This window comes from Nyctereutes procyonoides, unplaced genomic scaffold (assembly GCF_905146905.1).
Source record: "Nyctereutes procyonoides isolate TBG_1078 unplaced genomic scaffold, NYPRO_anot_genome, whole genome shotgun sequence".
Taxonomy (NCBI): domain Eukaryota; kingdom Metazoa; phylum Chordata; class Mammalia; order Carnivora; family Canidae; genus Nyctereutes; species Nyctereutes procyonoides.
Window position 1 is genome coordinate 49,544,003 of NW_026575043.1, and position 27,020 is coordinate 49,571,022.

The following is a 27,020-nucleotide window of genomic DNA, read 5'->3' on the forward strand; positions in this document are numbered from 1 at the left end:
ATTTTGTAATTATTTTATAAAAAAGGAAAGATGAAAATGAAGTGAGCAGAGAAAATCAAGGGAAAATAAAAAGAGGGGTGATAAACTGAAGGAAGGAGTAGAAAATCAGAAAAGGCTTAATAGTAAGAAACAAGAGATGCCAAAATTCATATTTGCAATCTTGAATTTGTTGGATATTCACCTGAGAATGGGTTAAAGAAAAATTACTAAGAAAAGCCATCTAAAAATCATAGAAATGCTTTCTCTTTAGGAGAGTGAGTAAATGTATTATAATTTGTTGACATCTCTTCTGTGGGGAAGGGGAGGTGGGAGAGGGAGATTTTATTTTATTTATTTTTTTAATTTTTTATTCTTTATTTATGATAGTCACAGAGAGAGAGGGAAAGAGAGAGAGAAAGAGGGAGAGAGGGGCAGAGGGAGAAGCAGGCTCCATGCACTGGGAGCCTGACGTGGGATTTGATCCCGGGTCTCCAGGATCGCGCCCTGGGCCAAAGGCAGGCACCAAACCGCTGCGCCACCCAGGGATCCCAAGAGAGGGAGATTTTAAAGAAGAGAATGCTGTCTGTTTCTCCTCTCTCCCTCTTCCTCCTTTCACCCCCACAGCCCCCACCTTTCATATTAAGAATCAGAAATAAATCTTGTTCAAACAACTTTAGGAATATAATCAAAATTCCTGTGACTGTTAGAAATATGTTTATTTTTTTGATTTATTTTTTATTTTTTTATTTTTTTTAATTTATGATAGTCACAGAGAGAGAGAGAGAGAGGCAGAGACACAGGCAGAGGGAGAAGCAGGCTCCATGCACCGGGAGCCCGACATGGGATTCGATCCTGGGTATCCAGGATCGTGCCCTGGGCTAAAGGCAGGCGCCAAACCGCTGCACCACCCAAGGATCCCTAGAAATATGTTTAAAAACAAGCGGTGTAATATAATGCAGTGGTTCTCAACCAGAGGGATTTTGCCCCCCAAGGGACATTTGCCAATGTCTAAAGACATTTTTGATTGCCTTGACTTGAGAGGTATGCTGGCATCTAGTGGGTAGGCCAGGGATGCTGCTAAATATCCTGCAATGCAAGGACAGCCCTCAAAACAAAGAATTACCTGGTTCATTGTCAATAGTGTTGACATTGAGAAATCCTGGTGTAAGGGAAATAGCATGGCTCTGGAACCAGACAGAAATGGGTCTGAATCTCAGCTCTACCGTTTATTAGCTATGTGACCTTGAAGAGAGATGCAATAATATGTCAAAAATATGTAAATTCAATTTGGCTGAATGAATAAGTTAATTGCCTCAAGTCTCAGTTTCTTCATCTATAAAATGGAGGTGGTAACAACTAACCTCATTAATGACTAAAATGAATGAGTGAATGAGTTGGTTTTTAGGATTAGAGATAAAGAATATAAAGAGGACAAAGCATAGTGCCTGGTACAGGTGAGCATTCAACAAATAGGTAAATTGATGGTGGCAGTGATAGATAGAATTCTGCCAGAGGGCTCCTCTACTTTCCTTGAAAGTTTGTCTTCCATGAATCTGGTTACCTGAGTTCTGTTCACCACCCCAAATCAGGTTACACGACAGATCCATGAGCATGAGCAGGAGAACGAGTTGCGGGAACAGATGTCAGGTTATAAGCGGATGCGGCGCCAGCACCAGAAGCAGCTGATCGCCCTGGAGAACAAGCTGAAGGCTGAGATGGACGAGCACCGCCTCAAGCTACAGAAGGAGGTGGAGACGCATGCCAACAACTCGTCCATAGAGCTGGAGAAGCTGGCCAAGAAGCAAGTGGCTATCATAGAGAAGGAGGTCAGTGTGCGCACACATGCCTTTGTGTTGTAACCAAGCCAGGACTATTTCAGTCAGTGGCATCACATGAGCAAAAGGCAGGAGGGGTGTGCTTTTTGGTGAGAGAGGAACAATGTTGCCTTGGTGGTGGTAGTTGAGAGGGGTTAGGTTTTGTGGGGTACTTAAAATTGCCATTAAAAGTTAAAATAGTTACTGCAGGCGTATATTACATTCTTGTCTATTCAAATATATTCTGAGAGTCAGTTCCTTGAGGGGGTCTGGTGCATATAAAAAGAAACAAGACGCTTCTATCCTGTGGAAACTTGCACAGTTCAGCCCTGTTATCATGCCTGCCACACCCACAGTCCTCTTCAAAAGAATACTGCTCTACAGATTGTCCCTTTCAGTGGTGATAATCCCTGCCTACACTGATTGGACTAGGAATGGGCACCTGACCAGTGGCAACAAGTAATTAATCCTCTATTGCTTGGGTCTTCTAGAAGACATCTCTCTTCCCTATCTATGTTCTAAACAAAGAAGAGGCTAAGGCAGACAGTGAGTCAAAATATTACCTTTATTACTGATAAGTGTTAGATGGAAGAAGTGATTTATGTCTGAAGGGAAATGCACTAATAATACCGTACAAAACTGAACAGACTTGCCTATCTAGGCACTGGCCCCGTGCTAAACCAGTCACCTTCCCTGCTGCCCTGCCTCACCCCCATAAGACTTACATAGCGTGGGAAAGCAGGGGTGAACATATGCTCCTTGGGGATGAAGTGACTGGAGACAGAGTGCCAGAGGTGTTTTGGTAATTAAGCTCTCTCTCCACGTGGAAGGGAACATCAGAACTGCAGATGAAGCATTCCCCCAACAGCCATCAAGCTGTAAAGCAGCCTGCCATGAAAACTTCTGCCCAAACAGGGATGATATTGATTAAATAAGCCAATCAGATTCTTTCTTGGGGATTTTATTTGGTAAATATGTCGAGAAAATTGTTCATGATGGAAAAATTATTGATAATAGAAGTTAAAGGTGAAAAGATAACATAAAGAGAACCATGAAACATAATTCCCTCCCTGTCTCCAAAGCATCTCATCTTACATATGTGCTGCATCTAATGGTCCCCAGAAACTTAGATTGGTCACTTTCAGGAGCCAGTGTTTATTGGGTTATCTTTTATTTGGTCTGTGTTCTATCCATTTGGGATCCCTCGATATGTCCCAGTGTCTGACTATTGTGGATTGTAGCAGGTGCCTAAGAAAACAAAATGTTATTCATCAATTAGAGTGAGTTTCTTGAAATAAAACTGGCCCGTCATGGTTATTTAACCATTTTTATAATTTAATCTGTGGGCTACCGACATTATGAAAAAAACTTTTATTAGAATCCTTAGTTCACTTTTCATCCCTTGTATATTTTGTGTGTTCAATAAAACATGTTTATGGCTTGCTTTCATATTTTTCCCATAATTGGGAATATATTTCTCAGTGGTAAAAATTCCACATTTTTTTAAGATACAAGAGAATCAGAGCAAGTATTTATTTTGTTTTTTATTAAGTGTTCAAAAAACACCACATTATTCAGCACTTATGGACTCTTTCATGCATTGGAAGATATAGACAGCTGAATTCTGTGTGAAAAACAAATTATCCTAGATTGTATGTCATTTTATCAGGCAAAGGTAGCTGCAGCAGATGAGAAGAAGTTCCAGCAACAGATCTTGGCCCAGCAGAAGAAAGACTTGACAACTTTCTTGGAAAGTCAGAAGAAACAGTATAAGATTTGTAAGGAAAAAATAAAAGAGGTAAGAGTACCAATATTTGTTGTCATCAAGTTGCCATTAGAATGGTTAGAGCTTAAGGGGAACCTGGCTGGCTTAGTTGGTGGAGCATGTAATTTTTGATATTGGGTTATAAGTTTGAGCCCCATGTTGGGTGTAGAGATTTTATTTTTATCTTAAAAATAAAATCTTAAAAAAAAAGAATGGTTGAAACTTAAAATTGATTAATCTTATGCTGTCATCAATAGTCTAAACCATTTATTCTCAAACTTTATATCACCTGAAGCACTTATTAAAATGGATTGCCAACTCACTAGAGTTAGTTTTCTGATTTTCTGATTCAGTGGGTCTGGGTGGAATTTGAAATGTGCATTTCTAACAAGTTCCCAAGTGATGCCAATGCTGCTGATCCAGGCATCAGATATGAAGAACCATTGATTTAACTCTAACCCATTCTTGCCTACTTCCAGTTTATTCTTCAGCCACTTTAGCCAGAGTGATCTTTTCAAACCATAAGTCTTGGGGCATCTGGGTGGCTCAATCAGTTGGGCATCCATCTCTTGTTTTGGCTCTGGTCATGATCTCAGGGTCCTGGTATTGAGCCCCCTGTCAGGCTCTGTGCTAGGCAGGGAGTCTCCTTGAGGATTCTCTCCATCTTCCTCTGCCCCTCCCCCTGCTTTCTCTCTCTCTCTCTGTCTCTGTCTCTCTCTCTCTCTCACTCACACACACACACAAAATAAAGCTTAAAAAAAACCCTAAGTCTTATCACATCTCCTCATGATTTTAACATTTGTTGGCTTCCCATTGCTCTTAGAATTGATCAAAATACTAGAAGTCCCTAAGTAATCTGCTATCAGCCTCCCCTCTAGTCTCACCACTGTACCCCCACCTGCTTACCCCACACCTGACTCTTTGCTACTCCTGCCACAGTGGTAACCTTTTGGTTCTTCAAATGCATCAAGTTTCACTTTTCTCCAAGGCCTTTGGAGAAGACTGTTTCTTTATACTGTTTCTTCCACCAGGATGCTCTCCCAGCCCCCACCTCTCCCTCTGCTGTTAATTCTTACTCCCTCCTCTTGTAAGATTTAGGATTATTTATTAATACCTTACCTTGGACCACCTGGCTGGCTCAATCTGTAGAACATGTGATTCTTGATCTCAGGGTCATGATTTCAAGCCCCACATTGAGCATGGAGCCTACTTAAAAAAAAAAAAAATCATTTCCTAAGGGAAGCCTTTCTTGCTTCCTCAACCAAGACAGGTGCCTCTGGTTTCATAACACTAGTTTTCAAGTATCCCCCCCCCTCATTTTTTTAGTTTACAGTTGTTTGTTTTGTTTTGTTTTAGTTACTTACTCTACTAGCCAGTAAATGATAAGAGCAGAGACCATGTCTCTCTCTCTTCCCCCTCCCCCCCGCCCCCGTGACTGTATCCCTGCCTGGTACATGTCTTTATCAGAGGATAAATTATTGAATGGTTCTTAAAACTTGGATTGAAGTCCACCAATAGAAATGAAGAGCCCTCTGATGAACTGCAGTTTGATCTGAAAGCTCAGGTTTCTAAAGTTCTCCCACCAGTGCTTATAGTGAATGGCCTGCATGCAGTTCCCTAAGCTTTGCTCCTCGTAAGACTTAGCATTTCTTATTTGTAGATTACTGGTGTATTAAGATTAAGATTTAAAAAAATTCAATATGGGGCATTGTTTCAGTATGTGAAATCATTTATTTGAGCCCTTATTCTAGGTTAACAAATGGAACTTATCAAGGTTCCTCTCCAATTCTGTTTTACTTAGGAAGTGAAAGCAAGTGGGTTGGGGTGAGCCTCAGGACTAAAGTCCTGCCCAGATGAGCCATAGTGATTGTTGAGACTGACAGAAATTTGTATTTAACCCACACTGCCTAAATGGGAAAATCTCTGACGCTATAAAGGTCTAGAAAACCAGGCTGTAGGGAGAAATAGCCCAACTAAGAAAGTTCATGTTCTATCCATTTTCTCTGAGTTATTGCTTGAGCCTAATTATTATATAATAATAGAAAGATATTGCTGGATCACAGAGATAACATTGATTTTTCTATAAGATATTTTGAAAAAAAAAGAAATTTTGAAATATTCTCAATTACACTTACATTCTTATTTCTAACTCCATGTGTTTACTCATGCTCTGTAGGCCACACTTTGTGACTGCAGCCACCATTTTGAACTTTTCTAGCACTGAGGTATTTGGAGATTGCATGAACTCAACCTGTAGAAGATTCTCCCACAGAACAGCATTCGAGAATCCCCACTTAATCCTCAGACATCTTTGTTACTCAGATTTATGAGTGCAGGAAACCACAGGCCTAAACTTACAAGTCTTTCAACACTCTCATGAGGAAAAACAAGCCTAAACTCAGTTTGAGATAGCCCCTGTAAGCCTTTCTATGCAAAGCTAATACTACTGCTTATGAAGTAAAGTTCAGTTCTGATTATTTAAGGTGCCATGTATATTTAGACATTGATATATTTAAAGGTATTGCCCTGGGGGTAGCAAAACAAACTCCATTATTTCCACTGTTTGATAGACAATGGGGATGTGAGCAATATGGATGATGGGTGGTCCAGAAATAATTTATTCTTGATTTTGGAGTGACTTTACATGGTCACATTTGCACTTGGGTGTGCAATGTAGTGGTTAATGCCAAACATAGTAGTGAAGTCATAGCATCAAGAGATGAGTCACTGAGCCTTCCTGTTGTGATTCCAGCTTACTCCATACTCAAAACAGCTTTCTCTCTTGTTGATTCTGATATTTCACTTAAGACTTCACTGGAATAGGAAAGTTGAAAGTTGATTTACCAGGGCTTCTTGACTAAGTGCAAAAATAATCTAAATAGTATGTAATATCTGCATCACAAAATATTAAGTAAAATAAGTATTAACAAGATTAGTATTAATTAGTATTAATAAGATTTTCACTGAGTAGTTAACCAAATATTATACGTCAAGCTTGTCAGTATGAACAAAAAAGAGTGCACTGTGCTTTCTCTAAAAATGGTCTTCTTTCTCCGTAAAGTTAACATCATCTTAAGTGTTCTGATTCTCTGCTTTCTTTTCTTTATCCATATAGTCTGGAAAATTGTGAATTTTGTCTTTTTGGAAATATAGGTAGTTCATTTACCCTCTAATAGCAAATAAAGAATGTTTTTTCCTGAAATTAAAACTAATGACATTTACTGAGTTACCTCTTATTTGTTAAATCTGTCCACTTTTCCCGGTGTTGTCTCCTCCACTCTGTTCTCCACAAGGCAGCAAGAGTCCTCTTTTTGAGATGCATCTCATTCTTTCATTCCAACATGTATAAAATCCTTGTCTCCTGGGATCCCTGGGTGGCGCAGCGGTTTGGCGCCTGCCTTTGGCCCAGGGTGCGATCCTGGAGACCCGGGATCGAATCCCACGTCGGGCTCCCGCGTCGGGCTCCCGGTGCATGGAGCCTGCTTCTCCCTCTGCCTATGTCTCTGCCTGTCTCTCTCTCTCTCTCTCTCTCTCTCTCTCTCTCTCTCTCTCTCTCTCTATGACTATCATAAATAAAATAAAATAAAATAAAAAGATACATAAAGTCCTTTAAAAAAAAAAATCCTTGTCTCCTATGCTACAGATCAGTGTCTTTAATTTGGCCAGTAAGACTTCTGATGGTCCTACTTCATTTCATGTCACACTGCACCCACCACCCTGGCCTGCTCTCTGTTTCTTGATTGTACCATGTTTCAGTTAACATACCTTCTACCCAGAGTATTCTCCCCTCCTCCTTTTCAGTGGTTAGCTCCTACAGGTTTTTCAAATTTCAGCTTAGTTGTTACCAAAACCAAGTATGTTCTTTTAAGCATCCTTGTAAAATGAAGTACTTCACCTTCACAGCAGCTATCACAGTCATTTTCAGTTCATTTCCGCTGTTCTTTAATTTTTGCTTCTAGACTGTGAAGCCCCATGATAGTGGTAATCATGTTCTTTTGCTCATCATTGTATCCTTGTGCCTTGCACAGTGCCTGTCACATGATAAGAACTCAGTAAGTGTATATTGATTGAATGAGTGAACCAATTATTTCAGAGAGGAAGAAGCCAGAGACATGGGAACTAATAAGCCTCCCTCTCACTTAATACTCAGTTAATCAATAAACAAAATTTGGGAGGTTGGTATACAGTGCCAAGTCTTTCTGCCTTTACATTCTCAGTTGCTCTCCAGATAATTTAATCTGCCATTGCAATGAACTGTTAGTTCCTTTTACTTGATGAGACCAGCATGCTGATTTTGTTTGTTTTTGTTTTTGTTTTGTTTTGTGAAGGAGATGAATGAGGACCATAGCACACCCAAGAAAGAAAAGCAAGAGCGGATATCCAAGCATAAAGAGAACTTGCAGCACACACAGGCTGAAGAGGAAGCCCACCTTCTCACCCAGCAGAGACTGTACTACGACAAAAACTGTCGTTTCTTTAAGCGGAAAATAATGATCAAGCGGCATGAGGTGGAGCAGCAGAACATTCGGGAGGTATTTATTATATTCATTACTATCATCACTGACTTATGAGACAAGAAGTTTTGTGAAGATCATGACTGTTGTGTCCATTCTTACATCCTGAACCTTTACAGTCTTTAGTGTAGTGCCTGACACAAAGTAGGTGTACAAAAGTAGTCAAGGAACAAATTCACTACTGAGATGAAAGAGAAAGCCCATTTACAAAGTAAGGAATCAACATTTTCCAAATAAATGTAATAGGGTTTTATTGAGCACCCATTATAAGCCATATTATGCAGTGGAGAATCAAAAGGTATAAAGAATTTCTGCTTTCAGCCTCCTTGTCAAACACTGGGGTTTTGCTCCACATGAAATACTAAGTAATAGAATGATGCTCCACAATGAAGCCATCTAGTCATCCAGTGCCCCTTAGTGCTAGGCACTGTGCTGGAGATGCCAGGGCTCAGGAGGAGCTATACTTCCTGCCTTCAAGTAACCCTAAATCTAAAAGGAGAAACAGACATGTAACAGACTAGTTACAATGTAACACATCATATACAATAGACATATAAATAAAATGTCCTGGGCATGCAGTCCTGAAAAAACTCAGGGACTGATGAGAAATGGAGTTTTCCACAAAGTGGAATGTCAGAACAAGGGTAATTAGAAGCAGAAGGCATAGAACCTTTTTTGTTAAGACACGTTATTTCAATTTTAGCTTGAAGGCAGTTGCATGGCCATTTGAGATTTTTAAGCAGGAGGTCAAAGAGAGTTTTCTTTGAAAGAAGTAGTGAATCAGTGTGAGAGTAGGCTACAGCAGCAAGAAGCAAAGTACAATGAGATCAGCTAGGACATTCTTTCTCTAGCTTGACCTGGAAGAGACAATGGAGAGAGATTAGATCTGAAGCAGAACTGACAGTAATTCCAAACAAATGGCATCAGAATTTCAGAAGAGAGAGGAGTCAAAAATGACTTCAAAGTTTCTAATTTGGAAAACTGGATGAATAAGACATTATTCACTGAGATGAGGAGCACAGAATGTGATTCAGTTGTAGATACAAAGTTCCATAGGAAAACATCTTGACCTGGAGTAATCAGAGAAACCCTCATAAATGAACTAAGACATTGGTAAAAATATGAAAGTTTGCAAAAAAAAAAAAAAAAAAAAAAACCGTGAGAAGAGAAACAAGCACTGAAGAAACATATATAATGGGAATGCGCATTGGTACAGTATAAGCTCTTTGGAGAGCAGTATTCAGCTGGGAAGGAGAAGGAATGGAATAAACTAAAATTTGTCAAACGTGTGATGAGTCAGGCTTAGGTCCTTTATCTGTATTGTCTCATCTCACTGGAAGAGGGAGAAACTGCTGGCCATTGATTTTTGAGCCAGGCAATGAGTGATATGGCTAAAATTTTACTTCTTTTTTTTTTTTTAAAGATTTCATTCATTTATTTGACAGAGAGAGCACAAGTAGGCAGAGTGGCAGGCAGCAGGAGAGGGAGGAGCAGTCTCCTCACTGAGCAGAGAGCCCAATGCAGAGCTCAATCCCAGGACCCTGGGATCATGACCCAAGCTGAAGGCAGACACTTAACTTACTGAGCCACCAAGACACCCCTAAAATCTTACTTTAAAGAGAACAGCCTGGTTTGGGTGGGTGATGGGCAGATTGATTCAAGCATACATTCTCAGTGGAGGTGATACTGTCCCTAGGGGAGTGAAAATGGGTTCTTGCAGGGGAAGGGTCATAGATACTACAAGACTCAGGCCCTCTCAAGTGCCACAGTACATAAACAGATAATACAGTGTATCGGTGGTATTCACATTTCATGGGTGGAATTGATCAGGGGAGGGGAAAGTCTAGAAAGACTCTTTATGATTAAAAAAAGAAAAAGAATGATAATTGGGGGGGAAAGGTTGAGAAACATTGAGTTAGGGGGTAGAAATAAGAAGCAAAGTACTCAGGGGGTAAGAAATAGGGTATAGACAAAGATGGTCATGGCAGCTATAAAAAGAGAGGCAAATTGGAAGCATATCTTGAATATAAAACAAACAGGACTTGGCATACCATTGAATATGAAAGAAAAGACAAAGGTAGAATCAAAGTTATTTCTGGTGTTCAGGACTTGGTTACATGTAAATTTGGGCAGAAACCAGGAAGCTTAGAGAGAGGTGTTGATAAGAAACTGATTAATTCTGTATTAGAGGGATCCCTGGGTGGCGCAGCGGTTTGGCGCCTGCCTTTGGCCCAGGGCGCGATCCTGGAGACCCCGGATCGAATCCCACATCAGGCTCCTGGTGCATGGAGCCTGCTTCTCCCTCTGCCTGTGTATCTGCCTCTCTCTCTGTGACTATCATTAAAAAAAAAAAAAATTCTGTATTAGACATGCTGTCATTTGTTAGAAGGCAAAAAAATCCTAATGAAAAAAGTCCAAAAGCCATTTGAAAATAAGATATTTGGGATTCTTTTCATCTGGCGATTATTATTGTTGTTCTGATAATACATATATGGAAGAAGTCTAAGGCCAAAGAAACAATTAGTGCCAATAAAAACTGCAGAAGACAGTTATTCCCCAAAAGTGATAGAAACTATATTTGTGACTTCATTAGTGTCAGGTTCTAACCAACTGACAAAGTTCTAGCCCTCTTACAAGAGTAGTTTTCTTACAAGAGTATTTTTCTTAAGAGTCTAAGTTTTTATTTATGAGAACATAAAAAAAAAACATAGTTGAGTAGTGAAAGTTCTTGATAATCCCATTCCACTCAGTCTCTGACCTGACTACCATTAACTTGGTATCCAGATTTCCAAATTTCCTTTTCTTTATATATATGTATGCATACATTCAGCTTATATATAACTTTAACTTTGCAAAAGTAAGATTACATTAGTATCAGTGGGTTTTTTTGGCTTGCAAGCCATAGGAACAAACACTGGCTGCCCAAGAATGGAAAGGAATTTATTGAAAGGATATGGGTAGGATGACAGAGCTGAAGAACCAAGCCAGAGAAGATGACGACCTAAGCTGGAAAAGTAAATTCCATGACCTAGAGAGTAAGAGCTAATGGACATTCCTCAGAACATTGCCATATGGATGTATTTCCTCCTACCATGTTTAATCTTTGTATCATTTCTGCTTAAGATTCACATTCCTCGGGGAGTGAGACCTTGATTGGGCAATGCACTTAGTCCCTTACTCAATACTCTGATTACAGATAGGGTGGAGGAGTTTCTCAAGCAAAAACAGGAGCCTGTTAATAAAAGAAGGGGAAATGGATACTGAACCTACAAAAATGTCCACCGTACTATTTTGTAACTCTTCTCTTTTTCTCATTCACTGTCCAGGACATACAGCTCTTTCTGTTTTTTTTTTTTTCTTTTTAACCATTAATAGTGAATTTTAAGGGTATGGCTATAAAAATATTTATTTAATGAAGTACTTCTCAGTGGATATTTTGTTGAAGTTCTACAGTATTACTAACAGTCCCACAGAGAGCATCTTTTTATGCAGATCTTTTTACACATATGCAAATATTTTGTAGGATATATTCTCAGAAGTGGAATTTTGGGGTCACAATGTATATGTGTAAATTTTCGATAGACATAGCCAGATTGCCCTTGAGGGGTTTATACTCCCACCAACAAAGACCACCTGTTTTTCTGTGTCTTTGCTAAAACTGAGTATGAGCGATCCTTTTGGTTAATGAAAACATTGAAAAGGCTCACCACAGACTGTACACAGTCTTCCCCTATCATCACTGTACACAGATGCTGGCTATTTTCTTACCAGTTATGAAACCAAGAACTGAAACTAAGAAAGCGTTGAATGTGATAGGCTAACAACATCTCCATTTAGAAGTTTAAGTTCTAGTTCTTAACTCAGCCTCACTGGGCATGAGGACACAATTTTTTACTTGAGTGAGAGCAACTGCTTTTAAAGTAGTAGCACTTGGGTCATGGTTGGGAAAGGTTTGTCATGGGACACACCCTCATCCACATCTTACACAGGAGGTAAAGTCATAAAATATAGTCATTTGTTCAAGGTCCATAGCATATGAAAAGTACATGTGTTTCAACACTAACCTCCCTCTCAGCTTTGGGGAGGGTGCACACAGCGTGTGATGTGAGCTGAGGGAAGGGGAGCCCACATGTCTCTCATTTTCTGCTGCCTCCAGGGCATATAGATGTGGAGAGCAATAGTGGGCAAAATCACCTATACCATTACATTTGCTTTTGTTTTTGCTCAGCTCATTTTATGTAATTGGTATAAGCTGAAGGTGACTGCACATTGTGCCATTTGTACAGACAAAGCAACCACTGCATCATGTCTAGCCAGAGCAGAGGGATTCTTCAGAGTTGTGTCACAGGCTAAAAAAAAAAAAAAAAAAAAGGCATAAAACGGGAAAATATAAACCATTTGTTGGGACATCTTTTAATGGAAACTGTTGAAAACTCCCAAATCTGAGTTTTAGACTCAGTTCTGCTTTATAGAAGTTGTATGATCTTATGTTAGTCTCTCAATTCCCAAATGTCTTACCATCCTATGGAAAAGGGGTAAGCCCTTGCAGTCTTACCACCTCATAGGGTTGCAAGTGGGACTGAGTGATATATAAGAAATCACTTTTAAAAATTTAAAGTAGGGCAGCCTGGGTGACTCAGCAGTTTAGCGCTGCCTTCAGCCCAGGGTGTGATCCTGGAGACCTGGGATCAAGTCCCACATCGGGCTCCCTGCATGGAGCCTGCTTCTCCCTCTGCCTATGTCTCTGTGTCTCTCATAAATAAATAAAATATTTTAAAATAATAATAATAAAAATAAATAAAAATTTAAAGCACATTACACATCTTTATGTAGGCACAGCAATAGACTCGTAGGGAGTCAGTAATAATAATAATAATGTAGACAGTTTATCAACTTACACCCCAGCAACTTAGATGTGTGAATTAAAGGTAAAGGGAGCAACTTAACAATTGTAACAGAAAAGCAATTTCATTATCCTGCTTATCTCCCTTTTTTAATCATTTATTAAAAACTAGATTTAAGGTATTATATGCCAGATTCTCACTTCTGAATACAGAAAAATAATAATAATAATATGTTGATATGTTCTGAAGCCTTTCTGAAGATTGTTCCTGGCCTTTCACCTCATCTTCACAAGAATGGTTGTCTGTGGTATAGGTACTGTTATCCTCACTTTACACCTGAGGAAACTAAAATGCATGTTAAAAGACTTGTCCAACATCATACATGATTGACTCATACCCTGAATATTTTTCTATTGATTCTCAAACTTTAGTAAGTATCAGAATTAGCTGGGTGGCATGTTATTACAACCAATCACGTATAGCCCAGGTGATTCTGATGCAGGTATTTTGTGGGTGGCATCCTGAAGCATCCTATGAAACATAAAGCAAAGTATTTGATTTCTTCTGAAAATGTTGTTTGCTTTGTGTCTTTTTCCCCCCAGAAGTTTTAGGGCTCTTGGCAGCCCAGACTCATTTTGGACTTTTAAGTTTAGGAAGATGTGTAATGAATAAATGCCCAATGTTGAGAGACCTGGTACTCAAAAGTTAAAAAAGATATAGTAATCTAGGAACAGGATCTTTACCTATTTAAAGGCTTTCCTTGGCTTTTTTCTTGGTCATTGGTCTAGAATAGCTTTAGTTCTGAGAAGACTTCACCATCCTTTGGTGCCACCTAGGGGCCAGTTAGTGACTTTTAAAAGAATACATTCAATGGCCTAGGCAGAGTAAAAGTAAAATAAGGGAAAGCAAAATGCAAGAAGGAGTGAGGTGAGGTGCTCTAGGTTATCTTTTTTCCTTAAGACAAGTGTAAATTGCATTTATACTTTGTTTCCCCACTAGAAAATAAGCTCCATGAGGGGATGTACTTGTTCATGGCTGTATCTCTACTGTCTACAACAGTGCCTAACACATGTGAAGTGTGCAACAAATATTTGTTGAATAAATGAATGAATGACTAGTGACTTTGCTCCAGGTACAGATACTGTGCCATTTAAAGGACTTCTACAAATAAATAAATAAATAAATAAATAAATAAATAAATAACTGACTTCTCTTCGAGTGGTTAAAAGAGCCAAGTGTGCAAGATATTCTCAACAACCAATATGCAAATGTTATTGATATTATCGTATCTGAAAATAAATGACTTAAACTTTGTCCCACAGTGGATGTCATCAGAGAAGAGAGTCACTCTTGTTCTCACTGAAAGTCCAGCTCACAAACTTTCTTTTCCTTTGACCTTTTTTCTAAAAAAGAAAAAAGAAGAAGAAGAAGAAGAAGAAGAAGAAGAAGAAGAAGAAGATTTTATTAATTTATTAGAGAGAAAGAGAACACAAGCAGGGAGGGGCAGAGAGAGAAACGGACTCCCTGCTGAGCAAGGAGCCCAATGTGGGGCTCGATTCCAGGACCCTGGGATCATGACCTGAGCCCAAGGCAGGTGCTTCACCAACTGAGCCAGCCAGCCACCCCTTTTCTTGACTGTTTTAACTAGTAGTAATACCACCCTTTCAGAAATCTTACAGCAGAAGTTTTTACATTTTTTATAGCATTTATCATTTTTTAACCTTGTTCTCTTTTTTAAAATTTACACATATAACTTATTTCTTTGTGTTAATTAAGGTTCTTTTGTTTACATGTTACTAAAATTTATTTGAGTGAGTTTAAGCCAAAACCAGGGAATTTATTGCAGAACTAGAGGAATATTTCAAAAAATCCAGTAGCAATAATACAGCTGGGCCTACAAGAGAGCTATGAATACAACATCATCCCCAGTTATGAACATGGGCACCAGCATATTACCTGCACGTCTGTCTTTCCCTCCTTCATTCTTCATGTTCTAAGCCCAGATTTCTCTAATCCTCAGCCCACCTAGTAGCGTGGATGGCTACCACATATGTAGTTTTTATATGCCCCTCAGTTCCAGCCACAAACAGAGACTTACTGTCTCTGAATCCCAATTCCATATTCCCAGGAGAGAGAATAGATTCAGTCAGCTGTGAGCTAAGCATATAGTACTTCAATAAATGTGTAGTACAGTTCCCTATTAGAGTGTTAGCCAGTTGAGAACAGAATCATGGCTGAGTAAACATCTTTATATACCCACAGCACATGGTTCAGATCTTGGATATGGTGCCATATAGGAAATATTCTTGAACTGGCGAATGAAAAAATTTTGCCTAACTACCTCTTTTTTTTTTCTAGTTTTCTTTCTTTCCCCCTTAAAGACAGACCAGACAAGACAAAGAAAGAAACGACAGACATGAATAGAACTAGAAAGAACAGAATGATTCGACCTAGAAATGATCAAACTAACTAATGGAAAAAATGGAAGGAGAGAGCTCTCATCTGCTTTTTCCCCAGCCTGCCCTTACTCTGAGATTTTAAAAAGCAGATAATTGGTCTACTTCTAACACATGCAAAAACAGGGTTTTTCCCAGAAAACTAAGAACATTGCAGACATTGCCAATTTAAGTCATTGATTTTCAACTCTGACCACATGTTAGATTCACCTGAAGAACTCTAAAAAATAGTGATGCCAGAGTCATCCCCACTTTCAAACATAAAGGTTAAAACAAACCTTTAAGTTTGAAAAGGTTCCTCACATGATTTTTAATGGGCAGCCCATATTGAGAGCCACTGTCTTGACTAAAGAAACATTTATTTACACCTGTGCGGAAGGCATCACCTATGTAGAGTTCATAGCAACTCTGAGGTAAGAAGGGGTCAGATAGAATTAATCCCATTCTATGGATAGTGTGGTTGTGATGCCTGCAAAATCGCGTTTTACAGATAGTGTAGTTGCCCATCTTATAAATGATGGACCCACAAACAGAACCTAAACCTCCAGGGATTGTTAATCTAATCTCATTAAGTCATGCTGCCAAGCACTAATGGGTTTAATTAAGAGACAGTTAGTAGTACCATTCCTTGCCATCTCTCACTTTGTTGTGAATTCCTTCCAGTTCACCTCCAGTCATCTCTCTCCATTTATCTTTTGTTCCTGAATGCAGGAACTAAATAAAAAGAGGACCCAGAAGGAGATGGAGCATGCCATGCTAATCCGGCACGACGAGTCCACCCGAGAGCTAGAGTACAGGCAGCTGCACACATTACAGAAGCTACGCATGGATCTGATCCGTCTACAGCACCAGACTGAACTGGAAAACCAGCTGGAGTACAATAAGAGGCGAGAAAGGGAACTGCACAGAAAGCATGTCATGGAACTTCGGCAACAGCCAAAAAACTTAAAGGTAAGAGGAAATTCAAGTGTTCCCTTATGTGTGCTCCAGGATACAGTTAGACTGTATCAGTAGTTCCTGCATCTGGATGACTGTCAGATTTCCCTGGGCAACTCTTCAAAAATTACAAATTTCTGGGCCCTGCATCTATTGAATCAGAATCTCTGGAAGTGAAGCACAAGAGTGTATATAACAAACTCTTGAACAGATGCGACTCTGGAAACCATTGTACTGGATGATCTCCATTTTTCTTTGTATCCATCATACAGTTTCTCTGATGCCTTCATGACCTGCCCTCTTTAAAATAGTAACTTATGGACAAACAGCAGACCATAGTTCTAATCTCAGGAAATAAGAAAGTTACCTAACAGGTATGAGGCAGATAAATTTTATGTCATGCCACTTATTAGTAGTAACTACTTTGAGTGCTGCTATATTGAGAAAGACTAAAGCCACATCCAGGCTGAGTAGGAAAGAGTATGATTTATTAGTGACATCTGTGATGGACATGGGACTCAGGAGTGAATCTACATGTACCAGACATTTAGTATCCCTGCATTAGAGATTTGGAATTCCTTTGGCCTTTACTGCCTCAGATAATTTTAGCTGACTGCTAATTCACAAGCTCTGTGGACTAAGCCATTGCTGTATTTCAAGGAGGTCATTGTTGTTATGTTGTTTTTTAATTTTATTTATTCATGAGAGACAGAGACACAGGCAGAGGGAGAAGCAGGCTCCATGCAGGGAGCCCGATGTGGGACTCGATCCCGGGTCTCCAGGATCATGCCCTGGGCTGGAGGCAGCACCAAACCACTGGGCCACCCAGGCTACCCCGTCGTTGTTGTTATTAACACAGATAGGAGGCCCACCTCAAATGCACTGGCCGTGTTCCTGTCTAGCCAAATCCTAACCCGTCTAATTAGTGTTCTGTGTCATCACAACTTCAAGCACTCATGAAATGCACATGCAACTCTGAGGCAACCTGATGGGTGCCTTCTGGACTTAAATAAAACAGCCAAAATGCATATTTGATGTTGCTACATGAAAGTATAACCTCTTCATGGGAAAGAAATCTAAAATCACATTTTCCCTTTCCATTTATGCTGAAATCCAGTGGAAATAGGTCATGATGTGAGGTATTATCCAGATGTTCTTATTTACTTATTTATTTATTTTAGATGTTCTCCTTTATTGATTTGCCAAGGAAACGCAGAGCTGTGAGAGCCAGTTTATACATTGCCATCCCTTTTCTCACTTAGAAATGGGTAGGGGAGGACATGACAAAAAAAAAAAAATGGGGGGAAAAACAACAAACAATAGATGACACTGAAGATTTTGACTAGGAAGCCATTAAAATAATGAACAACCCTTAACAAACTAAGCTTCATATCATTCTACAATCTGTTAGGAGTTGTGATCCCCTTGTAATAATTCATTTTTTAAAATTCATTCATGAGTTCAAAATTACTTTTACTCATTTAACAGAAGGCCAAAAGTATTCGCAAATAACTCTTGTCTGTGTCATATGTATTATTTTTTCATTATTACTGACTAGTAATGTAGGCCACTGCACCAAAAGACAACTGGTCCCGGCACTGTGTTGTACTATTAAAATGGAAGGGATTCTGTTTTTAGTAATGTGTCTTTATTTTCCTTTTGTCACTTCTACACAGGCCATGGAAATGCAAATTAAAAAACAGTTTCAGGACACTTGCAAAGTACAGACCAAACAGTATAAAGCACTCAAGAATCACCAGTTGGAAGTTACTCCAAAGAATGAGCACAAAACAATCTTAAAGACACTGAAAGATGAGCAGACAAGAAAACTTGCCATTTTGGCAGAGCAGTATGAACAGAGTATAAATGAAATGATGGCCTCTCAAGCGGTAAGTGGTTAGGTTCAGTGCCACAGCTTCAAGAGCTTTGGGAATCAAGAAAATTCAAGATCCAGCCTTTTGTTCCCAAGATGATTCTTGCACAAATTTAGGATACTGGTGTTTTTTCTGCCCAAAGAACTAAGGAAGTGACGACGCTGAATAAAGCCAAGCCAATGTGGATACTTGCTGGAGTATGTCTTATGAAATGGAACTCAAGGAGTAACATGCTCAATCAGACCCGTGGCACATAGGGACTCTGAGGGCAATATATAATAGATACCTCATATAAGATGTTTTCATTCATCAAAATTGGCGCAACTAACATCAGGCACAAATGAATAAGACACACAGACACATTCATTCAATAAACTTTTACTAAGCATCTGTGTTCAGCACTCTGCTGGGCTTAGAGAGAGAGTGATAAGCTAGAGAGACAACAATTGGTCCCTGTCTTCACACTTTTTGTTAGTCAAGCAAGGAGGTCATATAATTAAGCAATTTTTTAAAAAGCATAATAAATGCTTTGAAGTGGGAAGTGCAGAAAGCTATGGAGGATAAGTAAGAATAACTATCTGGTCTAGGAAAAGCTTCCCAGCAAGAGCCAAGAAACTTGAAGGAATGTATTAAAGTAAGCAGGCCCTATGGGAAGGGTCCTACATGGGCAAAGGTCCAAACACTGCAAAGTGTGTATTTGGGGCCTGAAAGAACTTTGGTGTGAGTCCAGAATTTAAGGAGGATTTATGGGAACCCAAAATGGAAATGTTGTAAAGGTCTTGGTAACCCAGGGATGGGAGCTTTCCTGTGATTCAGTGCAGCTTTCACCAGGAGATGAGTCTTAAAGAGTAATAGTTTGTCAAACAGAAGAGGAAAAAGTTATTCCCAGCAGAGTACCCAGTGAATGCAAAGATACGAGGCCTGAAAGAGGATAGTGCATTTGAGGAACAATGAGTAGTTGATATGGCAGGAGTATAGAGGGAAGCAGGTGGATGGTTGGGGATCAGACCCTCAAAAAGTCAGGAGTTTGGACATCATTCTATAAGCAATGGGTAGCCTGCTGAAGCCTATTTTAAGAAGGAGAGTGATGAGATCAGATTTGTCATCTAGAAAAATACTGGCAGTAATGTGGCAACTGTAGGTAAAGAGACCTGTTAGGAGACTATTTTATAACCTAGGGGAAAAAGTAATGAAACCCTGAACTGAGAACATGCTCCTGGAGATGGTGAGGAGGGAGAATGATTTGAGAAATATTTAGGAGTTAGAATAGATGGAGCTCAGTGACCAATTTGGGAAGTAGGTTTGATGACAGTGGAATGGGTTATCATTTTACCAATACAAAAAAAAAAAAAAGAAGAAGAAGAAGAAGAAGTTTGGATGCCTGGAAGAAAATTGACTAAGTTGTGACATGTTACCTGAGCTATGTGGGTATCCGGGTAGAGAGGTACAGAAATGGAAATCTATAGCTCAAAAGAGTGTTGGAACACAAGATGAATAGCTAGGCATCCATGTTAGATGAGGGAAGCTGTAGCTGTTGGGAATACTTGAGGCCTTCTAGGGACAGGAGATTTTATCAGGAAGAGGACAAGGGACAGAGCTGTAGACATCACCATTTGAGAGTGGAGGAGGAGCAGATCAAAGAAGATGAATAATCAGTGCAGGAGGGGAACTGGAGAGAGCACATCACAGATGCCAAAACAAAAGCTTCTAGCTGATCATTTCAGATGTGGCAGAAAGACCAATTGAATCTAGCAGTGGACTGTCACAGTCAATCAGTGGAGTAGTAGGAGCAAAATATATTGTGGTGCATACTACTATACGCTATAAAGTGAGGTAGGAAACTGTATGCAAGATTACTTTTCCCAGCTGCTCATCAGTGAAGGGAAGGAGAAAGAACTAGCTAGAGGAGGAGACAGTTGAAGGAGGAATTCTGTTTTTTTGGAAGGGCTTAAAGGTGTTCTTTAAATGTGAGGTTGAGGGTATGAATCCATATACCATTCATTCATCCATTCATCCAGTAAGTATTTCTTGAGCACTCTATTGTGCCCCAGGGACCCTGGGATACTGTGGGGAATGACAGTCATGTATCATGTCTTCATGGAATTTATGGAAAGGTGAGGAAATGTATTGAAAAAATCTATTCCATGTAATGGCAGAGCCAAGTGCAAGCTTGCCAACAGATTGTAACCAGGAGAGGAGGCTGGTCTGGAGAGTCGGGAAAGGCCTAACACAATAAGTATTGAAACTGAGGTGTAGAGAGCACATTCTAGGCAAAGGAACTGCATTGGTAAAGATGGGAAATAATGGCACTTTGACAAATTCAGAGTCCATTATATTTGGAATATAGAGAACAAGACAGAGACCAAATGAGAATAAGACTAGGGTAAACGGGCCAGATCATGGAGGGGCTTGTAAGCTTTCTTAAGGATTTTGCTCTCGATCCTAAAAGCAATGGGAGGCCATTGAAAAGCATTAAGGAAGGGGACCTACATCAGATTTGCATTTCTGAATGATCACTCTGGTGACAGGCAGAGAATGGCCTGGGAGATGGTCAGATGGATCTCAGGAGATCATATATAAAGTTGCTGCTTTTACCTGAGCACAAACAAGTGGCTAGACCAGAAGGGGGGAGATCAGATGAAGGAGAAAGTGATGAAATTTGAGAGATAGGCAGAAGATAGAAGTGAAAACGTTTAGTTCCAGAGTAAAGTGGAGCATGAGGGACTAAGGACGACTCCCAGTCTTTAGTTTGAACAAAACTGTAGATGATGGGGGATCCCTGGGTGGCGCAGCGGTTTGGCGCCTGCCTTTGGCCTAGGGCACGATCCTGGAGACCCGGGATCGAATCCCACGTCAGGCTCCCGGTGCATGGAACCTGCTTCTCCCTCTGCCTGTGTCTCTGCCTCTATCTCTCTCTCTGTGACTATCATAAGTAAAAAAAAAAAAAACTGTAGATGATGGTGCTACTTAGCTTTATGATAAAGAAGAAAATGGAGCAGCTTGGGGAAGAGGGAAGGGAATGATGATAACCTAGTAGTCATGCTGAGCTTGAGGGGCCTGGGCACCATCTAGGTGAAGGTGTCTCTAGCAGACTGGGGAAGCTAGCCTGGGCGTCAGAAGAGAAGTCTGAAATAGAGGTGAAGAGGTGGGAATCATCCACATCTAGATGATAGATAAGATTCCTTAGGAAGAGAAGTTAGAAGAAGTGAGCCCATATTTAGGGCTGGAAAGGAGAGGAGGGAGGGAACAACCAAGAGAATATCTCAGAAGACTAGAGAAAAATTTCCAGAAGGGAAGGGGGAAATCCACAGTATTAAATGCTGCTGGGAGTTAGATAAGATAAAGACCTCTTGCCACCTAAGTAAAGGGTAGGATGGGAATGGGAGTGCAGTGAGAGCTTAAGAGTGAGGAGGGGGAAAAAGAGGTGGTTGAGACACCAAGCTTGGTAGGATTTTTGTCTTGTTCATCTTTGTGTCATTGGCCTCTGCAACAATTCCTGGTGCACAGCAAGTGTTCAATAAGTGCCTGTTATATAAGATGGACAGAATGGGATCAGGTATAGAGGTTCACTATTGACCTTGAATAAAAAGAGAGAAATTCCCATTCTCCTGAGGCAGGGAGGAGATAAAAGTAGGTATGATAAATGCTACTATCCTTAGTGACTCCTTACCATGGGCCAGCCACCACTAAGAGTATGTTTTTTTTTTAATTTTTTTTTATTTATTTATGATAGAGAGAGAGAGAGAGAGAGAGAGAGAAAGAGAGAGAGGCAGAGACACAGGCAGAGGGAGAAGCAGGCTCCCTGCACCGGGAGCCCGATGTGGGATTCGATCCTGGGTCTCCAGGATCGCGCCCTGGACCAAAGGCAGGCGCCAAACCCGCTGCGCCACCCAGGGATCCCTAGGGGTATGTTTTAAGTGTTATTTCATTCTTGTGCAACCCCTTTGACCTTTGAAGTGTTTACTGTTTTAACTCTACCTGCAAGGTATGGTTCATTGAAGTAAAGCCACACAGCAAGATTTGGCAAACTTTCTGTAGAGGGACAGGTAGTAAATCTTAGGTTTGGTGGACCCCAGGGTCACTATCACCACTTACTCAACTCTGCTTTTGTTGTGCAAAAGCAGCCCTAGGTAGTATGTAAATGAATGAACACATCTGTATTCCAATAAAACCTTACTGACAAAAAATAGGCAGCAAGCCAGATTTGGCCCTTGGGCCAGAACGTGCCCACTCCTGGCTTAGGGGCTCACATAGTGGTAATTAGCTAAGTAGTGATGAAGCTGGGATTTGACCCCATTTCATGGGGGAGCCAGTAAGTCTGGTCATACTACATTATGTGGCTGCCATCACATCCTTTTATTCATGTTAATCCACTTAAGGAAACAGACATGCTATTTACCTGTATTTCTATAAAACATTTTAATGGGTTTGATATGTGCAGCTTTGGGGTGATGAATATCAGATAACGGAATATCCTCTCTGATTTCTAGACTGGCACTTCTACAGAGTCAGAGCTAGTACAAAATAACATAGTTATGGACCTTAGTAATAGAATGCCAGAAATAAGAGAATATAGAGATGTTTAAGAGAAGATAGAGATGGTCTAAGCTGCTGAGGAAGAGCCTCTCACCCATTTGACCAGGACTCATAACAGTTAACAAAGATGAGTAGAAAAGAACACACTATCATTCCCTTTGTTGGTAAGAAACTCCCATGTCAAGAGGGAATTGGTAAATCTTATTGAGAGCCAGTAAACCCTTTGGCATTTATCTGTAAGGCTGTGGAGTGGCTGTTTTATCTTGTGTTTCCTCTCCCTTCATTTCTCATTGGGAAAATAAGAGGTATACTCTTCAGTAGATTTTAGTGAAAGCTGGGTAAGATTACTAGAAAATACTTTGGAAATATGATTACATTATTTCATGTTCATATGATATATTTCTCCAAAAGTACTAAAGAATACACCATGCAGATAACTTGCTAAAACTAGTGTAAGAAGATTTCCAAAAGTATTTTAATCATTATATTGGGATATATTGTTAAATGTCACAAATTGTACAGATTAGGGGGGAAGAGTATAAAATGGAGAATAAGTGTCTGTATGGAAACATGTGGATAAGCTCAGAGTTGACAGAACTGTCTAATTCAAGGATTTTTATCTCATGGTTTCAGCTGAACTGAGGGCCTGATAAATTTAAACAAAACCAAGCCTGGGACAGGAGGATCATCAGTCCCAAAACATAAGTCCCACTAATGGCCCCAAACCTCCAATTATGCTCATTGAAAGAATGGCTGGCTTTGCCCATTCCTCATACAGAATCTGTACTGTGGTGTGTAATACAAAGTTCAGGTGCTATTGGGAGCAAGAGGACTCTATCAGCCTACTTTATAATCTGGACTTTACTGCTTCAAACCAGAACATGCCCCATAAGATCATCCAAGCTATCTTCTGCGGAGAAGAGATTTTTGAACAGCTTGAGTTTTAGATTGGCTGGCCTGTAGGGTAATGTGTATAGCCAACAATAGGGACTGACATTACTTGCTAGGAACTGTAGGATGTCCCCAAGTGTAATTGGAGATTGGGCTCATTTTTTTAGAGTTAAGGATATCTAAATGTATGATGGTTTAAGGGTTAAAGATACATAAATATGGAAATGGTTAGTCAAAGCAAAAATAATGATAACAGCTACTATTTACTGAACACTTGGTATACATCTAGAACTATGCCTAAGAATTCATATGAATTTTTTTGTTTAATCCTCATACCAGTCTTAGACAGTAAGAACTATTACAGTTACTGTTTGAGAGAAAAAAAAGTGAGACTTGGAGGGGTAACTTCTCAAGGCGACATACCTGAGTGAATCGTGGAGCTAGATTTCAAGCTCAGGAGTCTGCCTCCAAAACCCACAGGCTTAATCACCAGAGCATGTAGCCATCCTGACTCCTGCTAGTGTGGTTTTAAGAAAACCAGTTTTTCTTAAGAATGTTTTGTTAAGAAAGAATGTTTAAAGAACGCATTCAAAGAACCTTGTAGCCCATGGGGCAGAATGTACTATTTTTTATTCCTCACTCTGAATGTACTTGGGGCATCTGTTTTTCTGAGGGGACCTGTTTCAGTCCAAACAAGGAAACCTCTTCCAGCAGTCACCAGGTGCCATAAACTAGCAGTGAATTACAGTGTGTGTCTTTTGTGCCCGCAGTTACGGCTAGATGAGGCTCAAGAAGCAGAATGCCAGGCCTTGAGGCTACAGCTCCAGCAGGAAATGGAGCTGCTCAATGCCTACCAGAGCAAAATCAAGATGCAAACAGAGGCACAACATGAACGTGAGCTCCAGAAGCTAGAGCAGAGGGTGTCTCTACGCAGAGCACATCTTGAGCAGAAGGTATGAGAGTGTTACTCTGGGTCCCATACAGTTGGATGGAGGATGGACCGTAGGGCTAGGGAACTGCCTTTTATGAAGCCCTGCCTGTGTACCTGAACTAGGCACTGTTCACTTCCTATCTGGTTTTATCCTCCTAGTACCCCCTGAGAGATAGGAATCATCTCCACTCGACAGGCAGGATTCTAAGGCTCCAACTGGTTAAGTTACTCGCATAAATCTGACCCCACAGCCTAAGCTCTTTCTATTACTCTGCTAGGAAACCCTACACCTTCACAGCCAGAAGAATAGCATGATAAGACGTTTCTGAAAGGTGTTATGAGCTGATAGCATGACTGCTTAAACGGTATAAGGAAGCGAAATGCAGATTGGATTTTTATTTTCAGCTATTTCTAAACCAAAGAAATCACCAGCAGAACTCCATAAAAAAAATTAAAATGAAGAGAGGCTGATATTGCCATGCATAATAAATGTTATCAGAATGGAAATATACATTGCTTTAAATATTGCTGAAGAATATGAAGTAGAAAAGATTTCATAAAGTATCTCAAAGCTGTTAAGCATTTATTTACTTAACCAGTTATTTGTACTTTCTTCTGGTACTTCCCTGAGACCAATGTAAGAGACTATTTTCACAGCTCCTGTTCTAGAACTAAATTGCTAATGACCCAGGGGGCATTTGGCTCTCTATGGGAAAGCAGCACAATCTAATTGTGCTTGAGTATCTTTTAGCTTCTCCTGAGCCATCTCCTGCTGAGACAGGACACTGACCTAGATCAGCCCAGCTGCTTGGTTTGCTAGAATGGTAGTGCTAGCCCCAGGTGGGCCCCAAACATTTTAATTCTTGTGAGCAAATTTTAAATATAACGGATTGGATACAAGACATTTATCCCAGGATTCTCCCAGCCTTCCCCAGTCTAGTTTACACTTAGTTCCTGTGTGCTTGTGTGTTGTGTGTGCATGTATGTGAACATGTGTGTTGTGGGTGCCTGCAGGGAGATCCTTTCCATTAAGAATTGCTCATTGTGCTTATTTCAGATTGAAGAAGAGCTGGCTGCCCTTCAGAAGGAACGCAGCGAGAGAATAAAGTACCTATTGGAAAGGCAAGAGCGAGAGATTGAAACTTTTGACATGGAGAGCCTCAGAATGGGATTTGGGAATTTGGTTACATTAGATTTTCCTAAGGAGGACTATAGATGAGATTAAATTTTTTTGCCATTTACAAAAAAAAAAAAGAAAAAAAAAAGAAAAAAAAGAAAACAGAAAAAAATTCAGACCCTGCAAAACCACATTCCCCATTTTAACGGGCGTTGCTCTCACTCTCTCTCTCTCTCTCTCTTACTCTTACTGACATCGTGTCGGACTAGTGCCTGTTTATTCTTACTCCATCAGGGGCCCCTTCCTCCCCCCGTGTCAACTTTCAGTGCTGGCCAAAACCTGGCCATCTCTTCTATTCATAGTACACGTCACAGTATTGATGTGATTCAAAATGTTTCAGTGAAAACTTTGGAGACAGTTTTAACAAAACAATAAACCAACAACAACAAAAAGTGGATGTATATTGCTTTAAGCAATCACTCATTACCACCAATCTGTGAAAGTAAAGCAAAAAAATAAATAAATAAATAAATAAATAAATAAATAAATAAATAAATAAATAAATAATAAATGCCAAGGGGGAGAGAGACACAATATCCGCAGCCTTACACCTTAACTAGCTGCTGCATTATTTTATTTTATTTTATTTTTTTGGTATTTATTCATCAGGAATAAAAAAAACAAAGTTTTATTAAAGATTGAAAATTTGATACATTTTACAGAAACTAATTGTGATGTACATATCAGTGGTGACATATTATTACTTTTTTGGGGATGGGGGGTGGGTGGGGTGAAGAGATCTTGTGATTTTTAAGAACCTGCTGGCAAGAGTTTAACTTGTCTTCAGCATATTCTGATTGTATCATAATCATTTTCTGCTGTTGCAGAGGATGTGAATACACTTAAGGAGCTCACAGAATCCCAGTAGCACAAATTGGGCTTTGGCAAATCGTGTATTTTGTGTATAGAAGGAATTTAAGGAGAGGTATTACTTATTTTCATATTGTATTTTAACTGTTTCTCTGATCAAATTTTTTTACTTCCTCCTCCTATTCCTCCCGACCTCCCTCCTTTTCCAATTCAGTATTTGGAGTTCAACACTGTCTCTCAATCAGATCATCTTGATCTTTTTCTTTATGTCCCTTCCCCTCCCTGAGTCCCATATCTTGGTCATAAATATTGCATTATTCACACTTTCAAACTGTGTATTTTCTTACAATAAAAAATGATGAAAAAAAAAAGGCTTTACTTCTTTTGCATGCACTTTAAAAAAAAAAAAAAAACATTTTTCAGGTTCCAAGGAAGAGCATGATAACTGTCAGAGCTTTTAATTATATTTGTAAATAAAATGTTCATTACATCG

At 39.8% G+C, this 27,020-nt stretch overlaps 1 protein-coding gene across 2 annotated transcripts in view; it reads left to right on the plus strand.

Annotated features, from left to right (window-relative positions):
- The window catches only part of TAOK3 (TAO kinase 3), a 179,253-nt gene extending 152,233 nt beyond the window's left edge, over nt 1–27,020 (plus strand). For both annotated transcript variants that reach the window (XM_055323084.1, XM_055323085.1), the window contains 7 exons: nt 1,569–1,805; nt 3,463–3,591; nt 7,887–8,090; nt 16,084–16,323; nt 17,985–18,197; nt 24,380–24,562; nt 25,598–27,020. In XM_055323084.1, the coding sequence (XP_055179059.1) occupies nt 1,569–1,805; nt 3,463–3,591; nt 7,887–8,090; nt 16,084–16,323; nt 17,985–18,197; nt 24,380–24,562; nt 25,598–25,759 (1,368 nt within the window). In that variant the 3' untranslated portion in view covers nt 25,760–27,020. The remainder of the gene's footprint in view (nt 1–1,568; nt 1,806–3,462; nt 3,592–7,886; nt 8,091–16,083; nt 16,324–17,984; nt 18,198–24,379; nt 24,563–25,597) is intronic.